We start from the raw sequence: 13,098 nt of genomic DNA on the forward strand, positions 1-13,098 counted from the left end.
GTTAGAAAAGGTGATTATGGATTATTTTGTTTGGATATGAACTATAGGACTTTGTAAAAATCAACATAGAACTATTTCCTCATCCCTTTCACATGTTTCCCAAGTCTCAGAGCAGCATGAAACAGCTCCAGCTCTAGTGAGTGTCTGTGGGTAAATAGAGACAGAGAGAATGGAAGGGACGCAGCCATTCTCCCAGTCTGCCTGGTCCTAGACTCTCAAAGAACATCATCTGTGTTTTGTCTACTTTTCCAGATTACAATATGCCTGGAAGGAGGCAAGGCTAGACCTGCTCTGGTAGAAAGAGAGCCAGATGCCTTCTGCTCCAATGGGACTGCCCTGGAGGAGATCTGGGTCAACAGTAGACACTGGGTGATCCGTGAAAGCTTTCACTTAACAAACCCATTTGAGCCTTATCATACCCCTAAAGCTCTGCAATGCTACTATTCCATTTACCCCTTCTATTATTTATTCATTCAACCCATATTTATGGAACACTATTTACAGACACTGGTAGTGGAAACAGTACACACAGTCCCCACCTCCGGGTGCTTCTAATCTAGGAGAGATGCACCATCGACAGATAAACTGATAAGGAAACTTTTAATTAGGGCTGATACTCTGCTGGCACACACTGACTAGTTAAACACTTCAATACCATCCCAATATATAATTATGAATTGTAATTAATGTGGTGAAAGCAATGAATAAAATACTGTAATGGAGAATCATGAGGGTCAGAACCTATTTGATGTAAGGAGGACAGGAAAGACTCTGAGGGAGCTGACATTAAAGCCAAAATGTGAAGGACAGCCCACCTGAGATGGCAGAGTGACTGTGGCTTGATTTTGTTTCTTGGTTGAAAAAGACTGGGTTCCTCAAAAGATTAAGTAAGAAAATGATGAAAAATGTTCTATATTCAGAAAAATGACAAGGAGCAAGATAAAAAAATGGAAAGTACTATATAGAGAGGAAATGAGTCTCTTGGGGGCAATTAAACATAGACCGGTGAGCACATGGCAAAGATCGGTGGGTACAATCCATGCATCAATTACAGTTTGGACTACGGGACCTTTAAGATGTTTTTCAAACCCAGGATTATACACTTCTATGAAAACTATAAAACTGGGTCAGTCATTATTGCCATTATTCAAGCTTCCCTAGCTCTATTTAGCCAGGAACGTTCTTTTATAACTGTCTGGATTCACACATGAAGGTGGAGCGTGAAGAGACAAGGCCACTTCAGTATGTAGCTGAGTGCGATCACTTTGGTGTGTATTTCTCCCACACCCATGTAAACACAGGGGCTGAGTGCCAAAGGATGTCTGTGGTGTGGTCACAATCCTATGAAAGTCACAAGTGCAACCAAAACACTGCAATTGTGGCCTCATGGTCTCTTTGGTGATCTTTGCTTCATTATTATATATCCTTATAAACGTCCTCCAAATCTAAAAATAGGTGTTTAATGAATAAACATTGCGATGGGAATGGGAGAGGGACCTCATAAGCAACTGGTGAGTGTTTTAACACTTTTGTTTCCTAATTTGCAGTAATTTTGCAGGATGGCTGTCAAACAAGAGCAAAAGCATTTCCAGAAACCAGAGTCCATCTTCAACCCACTATAGCAAAACCTTCTCTCTTGCAACCAACTAGCCAGGTGACTCATGGAACTCCAACAGCCACATCCAAGGATGGTAACAACACCTCTCGAATGACTGCCACAGTAAAAACTCCCACAACTAGCCCAGTAACTACCAAAAACATCCCATCCACTAGCCCAAATGTCCACTCCCTGGTCACAACCCAGGCTGCAGCCAACAACTCACACACAGCTGCTCCAGTTAGCATAGACACCATCGGCACCATCTCAGCCCCCCACTCACAGCCACCCAGCATCACCCCACCATTCCATACAACGGGAACCAACCCATCAAGTGTCAGCTGTACAACTGGGCCTTTGTCTCCAGCCTCACACAAAAGCACAACCAGTCAGAAGTCTATGCAACCCACCCATGCCCCCGAGACACCAACAGCAGCACACAATGCCACACAGACAGCCTCGCCTGCCCCTACAGCTCCCGGACCAACCCTTGCCCCTAAGCCGTCAGCAGCCAAGACTGGAACTTACCAAGTTCTAAATGGAAGCAGGCTCTGTATAAAAGCAGAGATGGGGATACAACTAATTGTTCAAGACAATCAGTCGGTAAGTTGGGGCCATAGGACTGTAACACTATCTTCAAAATATTTGAATGGAGTTTGCCTGGCTAGAAATAAGCATTCCCTTCATCCCATGTCTTTGGGTTAAATAAACAGCTAGGAGCTTGTCTTCCTTCAAGGTGCTCCATTAAAAGGTGAATATGTTTTAGAATATGTATGAAAGTAGACAACTCTCAGATCCTTCCCTGTGTAATGAGACACTTAAGTCAGATGGTCTCTATGATTCCAGCCAAAGTTGACAGTAATCCAGAAAATCCTGATTAAGAAGAAGATGGGAGGAAAGGGGTTATGATTATTTGATTTACTAAAAGAATCCCCGTAAAATAATACTTTCTATTTATTATGCACAATTTCAAATAAAACTTCCGAATCCAGGTTTTCAGTTGAAGCAGAAGCATGGAAGAGAACAAACCTCTGTGGTGCCTTTCAACATGTTTGACTTAAATTCCATGCAGTTTATCAGGAATAAACCTGCCATGAATTGTTTATCAAGGTCTCACGTGCAGAATTCCTTCTGTAAGAAAACTTTTTTGAACATCACCGTAGAAATGACGGGTGTCATCCAGGGACTTGTAGGCTCAAGTGAACAACCACAGAGCCTGGCATTTGAGGCTCGCTCTCTCACTAGTGTGTGGTCCTAGTTCCTTAGCTCTCAGAGTTTTCTACATCTCACTGAGCTGCTCTGTCTTACTTGGTTTAGGCTTTTTCACCTCAGAGATACTTCAACATCGAGCCCAACGCAACCCACACCTCCGGGAACTGTGGCTTCCAAAAATCCAACCTTCTCTTGAATTTTCAGGGCGGATTTGTGAATCTCACATTTATCAAGGTGAGGCCTGAGCTCCTTCACACTAATTGGCTGCAGCATGGCTGTCTTTCCCCCACCCTGGGACCCAGCGTGCAATCCCTCCACTTCAGTTCCGAGATTATCCCTGTTAAGAGGTGTGGGGATGGGGAGGAGGAAGTGTCAACATCTTATGTTTACCTTCTTCCCCCTTTGGCCCGTTCTGTGCTGCCCAAGAAGGGCTTCAGTACCTCTTAGGGGTGACTTGACCTCTGGGGAACCTGGCCACTTGTGCCCTTTGCAAACACCCAAAGGAGGAAGTGGTACAGAGGAATAGACCCGTGGAAATTCCCCCGTGCACACCAGAGAAACAGGCGTATTCTAAAACCAAAATCAAATGTCAGGATAGGTTCTTTCTAACCACAGCAGGCAAAGTTCAGGGACTAACCAGGCCCTGGGTTTTCCAGATCACATCCTAGAAGCAGTAGACAATGAAGTGGAGTGGGCAGAGCAGTCAGAGATTGAAGATGCGCAGTCTCGGGTGGAAATTGGACCCTGTCACTGAGCTTTGTCATTTGAAAAATGAGAAAGCACTCAGCGATCGCTTCTGGAAGGAGCATACCTCACATGGGAAATGGCGCTGCTCCATCGATACCTTGTAGCTATAATTGCAGTGACTGAAAGAGGCGAACATCCTGGGACCTGTCCAAGCTGGTCATCCCACTCTCCAGGGAGAGACTCAACCCTGCTGGTTCCAAAATATCTTTTAAATAGGCCCCCAGTAATAGCTGGGGAGGAGGTATTAAGATGCCCATTTAACTGGAACTAGCTGCATGGTATCAGGCTACTTGGGGCTTGTTTCCTGGTCTATGAAATGGAAATAATTATATTTACTTAGTAGGAACCTTGGAAAGATCAGAAATGGTGTATGTAAAATGTCTAGCACAGCGCTTGGTATGTAGCTGTTAAGTAGGTAGCTAGGAACAGCTCTCCTTAGAAGGAGGACAAGGGGGGGTGGGGTCCCAGGTGCTTCCCACCTTAATTTTGTCCAAAGTAGTTGTTCACACCTGGAAAGGAAGAAATAGCCTACCAATGTCCCAATCAGAACTTAGAATGCCAACAGCAAAAGGATGTAGAAGGCTCTCTAGACTAGCAACGGGGTAGTAGAGTCATAAAGACGTAGAACAGCCTTAAGACTAATTATCACGTGATCCACACCCCACAATGGCTTCTCAGAGAGGCTCATGGGAGGTCTTCATGTGCAGTAAGACCCTGGTTCCAAGATGACCTCTGAACCACAAGGTCAGCTTGACCCAGGCAGTAGGTATGATAGAGAACCACCAGCCATACCTTGGCCTCTTTGCCTTTTCTTTGTGGTGACAAATAGGGACGTGTTTGCTGCCTGTGGTGAATGTATCTTGCCATGTAAGCCTATACCTTGCTCTGACTCTGTAAAACTAACTTTCTCTTTGTCAGTAAACTTTGTTTCACACTTGCCTTCCTTTGGGGTGTATGGTCATATTTCAACAAAGAGCATTTCAAAAACTGAAGCCCCTCGCAGCTGCCTTGAAACCCAACATTTTAGATTTCCAAGAAGCAGCTGGTACCCTTCAAAGCTGTGTAAAGTTCATAAACCTTCCTCTGCTTGCTAAGACTCTACTTGCCCTTTTCTTTTTCTTATTCATTTTTTTCTTCCATTTTTAATTTTTTTTTTTTTTTGTAGAGACAGAATCTCACTTTATGGCCCATGGTAGAGTGCCGTGGCCTCACACAGCTCACAGCAACCTCCAACTCCTGGGCTTAAGCGATTCTCTTGCCTCAGCCTCCCAAGTAGCTGGGACTACAGGCGCCCGCCACAATGCCCGGCTATTTTTTGGCTGCAGTTTGGCCGGGGCCGGGTTTGAACCCGCCACCCTTGGCATATGGGGCCGGCGCCTTACCGACTGAGCCACAGGCGCCGTCCATTTTTAATTTTTTAAATTTCAAATGAATGTGATGGTACAAATTTTTAGGTTACATTGTTTTTATTCGCTCTTTTCAATTATTTTGGCATCCACCTTAAGCTACCACTGTGCTCCTCTAACACAGCAATGTTCATTCAATAAAGAGTGGTGGTTTAACTGTTGTTATTGATAATTTGGTCTCAAAGGCTGCATTGTCCCGGTGCATACTTTTCTCCCTAAGATAGAGATGCACTTGGGAAGTCAGTGATTTTCTTTTGTAACAAATGGGAATGGCGTAGTCCCTCGCTCCAAACAGAAAAAAACATTCAGGGAAAAGTAACTGCTCTATATCTGGACAATTAAAGTAAAACTATAGAGGTGCCAGGCATTTCTTAAAAAGTCACTTCCACAGAGTGGCATAAGCATTTATGCTGGGGTCAGGGCTCAGTTCCGCCAGGACCACTGCTGCTATGATTAATTGCCTAAGGGAAGGCGTCCGAACATCCAGCACTTGTCTTTGGCACGCGAGGGCCACTGCTGCCAGGCCTTCAGCAGAACCACAAGCTACAAACAGGAGTTTCTTTAATGCTTTCGACCTCTCTGTTACTCTCCTATCTTCTGATGCTCCAGCCCTGTCTTTTCTGTGCCTTCAGGCTGACCTCTGACCAAGCTCCACCCAAGTGTTGAGTCCCAGACTTTATGAAAATCCTTTATCCTCCCAGATTAGGAAATGAGTGTCCAGAGAGAGCAGAAGAACCAGCCCATCCCCCCACCCTCCACCCTCCTTCAGGAAGTGCCAGGGTGAGCCACTCTGAATCTATGGCCCCAAGTATTGCAATAGGTGTTTTTCCAGTCTCCTGACCAAATTCACCCCATTCAATCCATTTCCCAGTGCAAATTCCCCAAGCGGACATTGTTTGTTCCAGGATGGGAGGAAAACAAAGAGGCTCTTGGAAGATGAACATTCATTCCTACGAGCCTTAATCCTCCTGAGGAATTTCTGCATTTTTAAAAATTTGTTATGTTTAATGATATAGGTACATAATAAGTTGTATAAATATATAGGGCACATGTGATGTTTTGACACAGGAATACAATGTATATTAATCAAATCAGGGTAATTGGGGTGCCCATCACCTCAGGCATTTATCATGTCTTTGTGTTAGGAACATTCCAGTTCTACTCTTTTAGTAGAAGAATGAAACTGTGGACCGTTGGGATCAGTGACAAGACAGAGTCTATTGATGGAAAGATTGATAAAAAGGTTAATAAGCAAAAGAGGGGGGATAGAACCTCTGGCGGAGGGGGGAATGCAAGAGAAAAGCTCCCTAAGTCATCAGTTTAGGAGGTTAAATTCTATCCTTTGGGCAAGGGGTTTGGGGAAAGTAGGGCACAATTGGCCAGAGGTCTGTGGGTGGCAAATAATCCTAAAATTAGCACAGGAGTGTGGTCCTTGCGGTTTTTGTCCCAGGCAAAGAATTAGGGCATGTGCTCCGTGCTCAAGGAGGAACCACCCAGATCCTTTTAGGCTGTTTGGTTCATCACCTTGCTAAAATGCGGCCTGGAAAAGATTTGTGCCTAGAGACGGGGGTCTGTCATGAGACTGGTTTCTGAGCTCACTCATGCCTAGAATATGGGGGTGCCTGTCCAGCCCTGAGCAGAGGAAGCCTATAACACCCTAACTTAGTGTTGATTGTCATCACTCTGTGGTATCAAATATTGTTCGTTCTATCTACTTTATTATCTTTTTGTGCCCATTCACCAGCCCTATTTTATCCCCTCCTCTCCACTACCCTTCCCAGCCTCTGGTGATTATCATTCTACTCTCTGTCGCCATGAGATCAATTGTTTTAATATTTAGCACTTACATAAGAGTGAGAACGTGTGAGATTTGTCTTTCTATGCAAGGCTTATTTCACTTAACATAATGTTCTCCAGTTCCATGTTGCAAATGATAGAATATTTTTCTTTTTTGTGTCTACATAATAGTCCGTTGCATACACGTACTACAATTTCTTTGTCCATTCACCTGTTGATGGACACGTAGGTTAATTTCAAATCTTGGCTGTTGTACATAATGCTGTAATAAACATTTTAGATATGCTGATTTTCTTCCTTTTGAATGTATACCTAGAAGTGGGATTGCTGGCTCATATGATAGTTCTATTTTTAGTTTTTTGAGGAACTACCATACTGTTCTCCACAGTGACTGCACTAATTTACATTCCCACTAACAGGATATGAGGATTCCTCTTTCTCCACATCCTCATCAGCATTAGTTATTGCCCGTCTTTTTGAGAAAATCCATTTTAACTGGGTGACATGATATCTCATTGGAGTTTTAGCTTGCGTTCTGCTGATGCCTAAAAATAGTGAGCAATTTTTCATAACCTGCTTGCCATCATATGTCTTCTTTTGAGAATTGTCTATTCAGGCCAGGTGCAATGGCTCACACCTATAATCCTAGCACTCTGGAAGTCTGAGGCGTCTGGATTGCTTGAGCTCAGAAAGGAGTTGGAGACCAGCTTGAGCAAGAGCAAAACCCTGTCTCTAAAAATAGCAGGGCATTGTGGCAAGTGCCTATAGTCCCAACTACTCAGGAGGCTGAGGCAGGAGGACCACTTGAGCCCAAGAGTTTGAGGTTGCTGTGAGCTGTGATGCCAGAGCACTCTACCGAGGGTGACAAAGTGAGACTCTGTCTAAAAAAGAAAAGAAATGTCTATTCAGATTTTTGCCCTTTTATCACTTCTCGGCCTTTTGGCTAAGATCAAGTGCAGATTTTTGCCCTTTTTTAAAATTTCACATTAATACGAGGGAACAAACGATTAGGTTATAATGTTCACATTTGTTAGGTACGGGCCCTGTTGTAGTTGTATACCACAGGAGCTGGGGTACATTGTGCCCTTTAGGTGGGAACACACCAGTCTCCCTCCCTCCTTCTTTCTCCCCACTTCCTCCTCCCCCTCCCCAAATTTAAATTAAATTGAATTTTTCTCTTGTGTTTTGCCCATTGTTTAATGGGACTATTTGATTTCTTCTTTCCGAGGTGTCAGAGCTCCTTCCAATACTAGTATATCTAGTTATCAATCTCTTGTCAGAGGAGTAGTTTGCATATGTTTTCTCCCAGTGTCTGGGTTGTCTCTTAGCTTTGTTGACTGACTCCTTTGCAGCATGGGAGCTTTTTAGCATTGGTTGAAATGATCATTTAGTTCTTGTCCTTTGTCCTGTGGATGTAATGTATCACATTGACATATTCGTGCATGTTGAACTCTCCTTGCATCCCTGGGATGACTTCCTCTTCATCATGGTGAATAATCTTTGTAATGTGTTGTTAAATTTAATTTGCCAGTATTTTGTTGAGAATTTTTGCATCTATGCCCATCAGAGATATTGGCTCCCAGTTTTCTCTATTTGATTTCTAGTTGTTTGGGGGCCCTCTATTCCCTCTTCTGTCCTTTCTGTCTTCCATAGTGTAGAAGTGATTTTCTCTGGCATGTGTGTGTGTGTGTTCTTTTTTTTTGAGAAAGAGTCTCGCCCTGTCTCCCTGGTGTCATAGTTCACAGCAACCTCAAACTCTTTGGTTTAAGAGATCTCTTGCCTCAGCCTCCCAAGTAGGTGGAACTACAGGCGCCTGCCACAATGCCTGGCTAGTTTTTGTATTTTTATTAGAGATGGGGTCTCACTTTTGCTTAGATTGGTCTGGAACTTGTAAGCTACCTGCCTTGACCTCCCAGGATGCTAGGATTACAAGTGTGAGCCACCGAATCCGGCTGTGTGTTTTAATTGTGTTGTTTTTTATTTTTTGTGTATCCTTTGTAGGTTTTTTTGATTGATGTTACCATAAAGCTTACCAAAAAATTTTATAATTAATTATTATAAATATATGACAATTTAACTCTGCATACAAAAAACAAACACACAGGAGAGAAATCTAAAAGAAACTGTACATTTTAACTTCACACACAACCCGCTTTTAACTTTTTGTTGTTTCCATTTACATCTTTTTATACTATCTCTCAAAAAGTTGTTGTAATTGTTATTTTGATGGCTTTAACTTTTGGTTTTCCTAGTTAAGATACAAGAGGATGATATACTGCAGTTACAGCACCGGAGTATTCTGTATTTGTGTAGTTACTATGACCAGTGAGTTCTATACCTTCAGATGATTTCTTATGGTTCATTAATGTCCTTTTCTTTCATATTAGAAGAACTCTTTTTAGCATTTCTTAAAAGACAGGTCTGATGTTAATGAAATCCCTCACCCATAAGAATTGCCCAAGGACCACGGTCTTTGTGATCTGACTGCTTTATGAATTTATTTCAGACCCCAGGCCACTTTTTGTCAACTGGTGGTAGAGCTGGCTGGAACTCAAGTTTCTAACCTAGGGTGGAGGATTTCCCTTTGACTGGGCTGGTATAAATGCTTTGTCTGTCCGTGGGTGCCAGCAAAGCTCTGCTCTGTGCTGTGTTCCCCTGTGACAGGGTGGCCCTGAGTTCCAATGCAAAGTCCCATGGTCACTGCACTCTCCCTCTTTCAGGCTCAGATTATCTCCACCCAGGGATGGGAATGGACGGCACAGGCACTGAGAGACCGTCTTTTCTGCCCTCGTCCATGCCTCTGTCCCTGACAGAATGTTAAAAGAAGGTCCTGTGATCACTCACCTGATATTTAGTTCTTCTAAAAGTGCTCCCTTGAGGGGCTAGTTGTTGAATTTGGTGTTTGTGCTGAGGGACAATCGCTGGAGGTTTCTATTTGGCCATCTTGCTCTGCCTGCCTCCCTCTGCATTTTAAGTGAGAACTTGTTTAAGCCAAAACAGGGACCATAAATTAAGAATGACAGTGTCTAAGTATATAATTTAATGAATAAAGGAGACTAGTAAAAGAGAATTTTTTTCCTTGAAGCAAGAAGTTCTAAATTTTTATTTTCCCAGTAAAGCTCAATTTCAATCATCATCAAAAACTAAAGACAAGAAAGATTTCATTTTTCTATTCAATCAAATAAAAAAACCTTAGGGTAAGCCTGAATTGAGACATGGCAACTGACCAGACCTCAGTATGAGGATGCTAAAGGAAGGTACAAAAGTGCCCGTTATCCCAGAGGGGAGCCAATCCACAGCTCAGGCAGATGGTGCCAGTTGCATGGCTGGAGTCTAGTCCTGGGTATGGTCACTGTCCTTCACGGTGTTTATTGAGGATTGTCAGATGTCCACCTGAGTGGCTGCCCTATTGTGCCAGTTGTTATATGTTACTTGTCACTTCTCTCAGGTAGAAATGAGAGGGCAATCTTGCCAGAGCTTCTGATTGTTCAAGATAAGGCAGAAATCCAGATCTTTGTATGAGAGCCTATGACTTTTTCAATGTTGGCAACATGTTTTTAAAAATTTGAACACCATACTAGTCAAATAAAACACAGCTTTAGGCCAGATTTGGCATGTGGACCTCAATTCTGTAAATTCTGCCCTAATGGGTGTACTGTATGAAGTGTATTTAGGCAGGAAAGCTTGGCATATTCCCTCTGCCTAGAAGGTCCCTCCTGCCCCTCAGCCCCCTTTAACATTCATCCTTAAGATGGCTCAATTGTCATCACCTGGCCAGGCAGGTGGCTTACGCCTGTAATCCCAGTACTCTGGGAGTCCGAGGCAGGTGAGATCCCATGCTGGGTCCTCTGTATGGGGCAAAAGGCAGTGGCATGGGGGGGTCTGGCACAGGCAAGAAGCCAGTGGGTGGTAGGTGCTATTTGATGAGGTGCGGGATCTAGAGTTCAGCATATCAGTGTCAGTGACCTTATGACACAGTTTGTGGTTTGTTCGTTTTTTTTTTTTTTTTTTGGGGGGGGGGTTTGCAGTTTTGAGACAGTTTGTGTTTTTAATGAATCTTCCTTTAATTCACTAATGATATACAAATGGACTATAATGTGCCCAAGATTAGTATTGTTAAATTTCTCTAATGGCTAGACTTGAAACTTTTTTTTTTTTTTTTTTGGCCGGGGCTGGGTTTGAACCCGCCACCTCCGGCATATGGGACCGGCGCCCTACCCGCTGAGCCACAGGCGCCGCCCTAGACTTGAAACTTCTAAAGCAATTCAATTTTAGATTCTGATTTTGGTTGCTCTGCACTTCTTATTTGTATGTAGTTTTATAATCAGTATTTAAAATTGAGAACACAGTAACTCACCTATGTTAAAAAATAAAAACTTCCTTTTCAACTTAGCTGTCCATACCTTAGTGCACATCCCTTGACTGTTCCACACCCTTGGTCTTTCAGAAAGTTTTAGGGCTGTTTTATAGTTTGTTTTGTTTTTCTAAAAGGACAATCCCTTGATAAAATGTGTGGGCATTGTTTTGTGTTTGAAATACAACCTCCCTGGGGGCCTCTTCTAGAGAACACCCAGTGAGCCCAAGGTAGGCTGCTTCTTCCCAGAATCCTTCCTGTGGCCCCATTTAACCATTTTGGAAACATAGACCCATGAATCTGTTTACAGCAATGTATATCCCACCTGGGAACATGAAACACAACTATGCATGCATCATTTTTCCTGCAGGGTTTATGAACCCCATGAAGTTTGCCCCATGGTATCTTTAAGGATGAGTGGTCAGAATAAGAATCCCTACCCTTAGATATCAATTACTAGTAAAAGCTTAACATGTGTCCCCCCAGTCTCTCCACCTTCCAGTGTACTTGTGTTTTATCTTATTTTATTTATTTATTTATTTATTTATTTAGAGACAGAGTCTCACTATATTGCCTTCGGGAGAGTGCTGTGGCATCACAGCTCACAGCAACCTCAAACTCATGAGCTTAAGAGATTCTCTTGCCTCAGCCTCCCATGTAGCTGGGACTACAGGCACCCGCCACACGCCTGGCTTTTTTTTTTTTTTTTTTTTTTTTTGTGGTTTTAGTTGTCATTATTTGGCAGGCCTAGGCCAGCTCCGGCGTATATGGCTGGCACCCTAGACACTGAGCTATAGGCGCTGAGCCTGTACTTGCATTTTAACAGGGAGACATTAAAGAGACTGAAATTGTACCAGCAGAATTTGAATTTCAGGCTCTAGCAAAAGTATACAATAGAGAAATTTGAGGCCAGGGGCAAACTTTTACTTATTATTTGTTTATTGTGTGGTGTATTTCTTTATGTTTGTTTTTCATTTTTGAAATTTCCATATATAATTATGACCCAGTACCAATATGTTCCAAATACCCCACATCAAAGTTTTAATAGCTGAAATCTTGCCTAAACAAAGTCTGTAACCTAGGATCATAAACATAAAAATGAGATTACTGAAAGGTTAACACACTGCTGTTTTACAGGATGAAAAATCCTATTACATCAATGAAGTGGGGGCCAGTTTGACTGTCTCAAATCAAGGTTAGTACCTAAAGAATGGCTGTTGTACCAGAGATGACACTGTGTTTCTGGCTGGCTTGTTTTTCATCCTATTCAATCTATTAATCTTTGTTGCTGCTTTTAGGAAACAGACTGAGACAGCAGCCAGCATCACACCTCTGGGGGAATGTGTTGCTCCCTCGTGTGCTTTTGCTTGCCCTGCTACTTAGAGAGGAGATCGGACTACATTATGTCATAGATCCTTACCAGCAACAATAAAAGAGTTCAGTGACACTTTTTTTTTTTTTTTTTTTGGCAGTTTTGGCCAAGGCTGGGTTTGAACTCGCCACCTCCGGCATATGGGGCCAGCATCCTACTCCTTTGAGCCACAGGCACTGCCCGAGTTCAGTGACTTTTTGATAGACTTGTCATTGATAGTGAATTTATGCTGTATTCTTGGAATCATGTGTTCATTCTCCTAAGAGGTAGCTAGTGCCTGCTAGGTGCCAAGCCCTATATTAGGCACTGGGGATCCATAAATTTTTCAAACTACTAATTCCTCCCCTCATAGCGCTGACATTCTAGAAGGGGGAGAGGACAAAAAACATGTGAAATTATAACACAGTCATCCCCCTGCACTCTCACTTTTTGTGGTTTCAGTTACCACTATCTGAAAATAGGTGAGTACAGTATAATAAGATATTGGAGAAAGACTATATTCATATAACTTATATATATAGTTATAATTGTTCTATTTTATCACTAGTTGTTAATCTCTTACTATGCCTAATTCACAAATTAAACTTTATCATAGGTATGTAAGTATAGGGAA

The 13,098-nt window shown here is 42.7% G+C and overlaps 1 protein-coding gene across 6 annotated transcripts in view; it reads left to right on the forward strand.

Annotated features, from left to right (window-relative positions):
- Positions 1-13,098, forward strand: part of LAMP3 (lysosomal associated membrane protein 3) — a 37,981-nt gene that overhangs the window by 4,912 nt on the left and 19,971 nt on the right. For all 6 annotated transcript variants that reach the window (XR_008374996.1, XR_008374997.1, XM_053565822.1 and 3 more), the window contains exons 2-4: positions 1,548-2,200; positions 2,915-3,043; positions 12,251-12,308. Coding sequence is in view for 4 of the 6 variants with exons in the window: in XM_053565822.1 (XP_053421797.1) it covers positions 1,548-2,200; positions 2,915-3,043; positions 12,251-12,308 (840 nt within the window). In the remaining 2 variants the exon portion in view is untranslated. The remainder of the gene's footprint in view (positions 1-1,547; positions 2,201-2,914; positions 3,044-12,250; positions 12,309-13,098) is intronic.

The sequence above is a fragment of the Nycticebus coucang genome, chromosome 16, assembly GCF_027406575.1.
Source record: "Nycticebus coucang isolate mNycCou1 chromosome 16, mNycCou1.pri, whole genome shotgun sequence".
Lineage (NCBI taxonomy): Eukaryota > Metazoa > Chordata > Mammalia > Primates > Lorisidae > Nycticebus > Nycticebus coucang.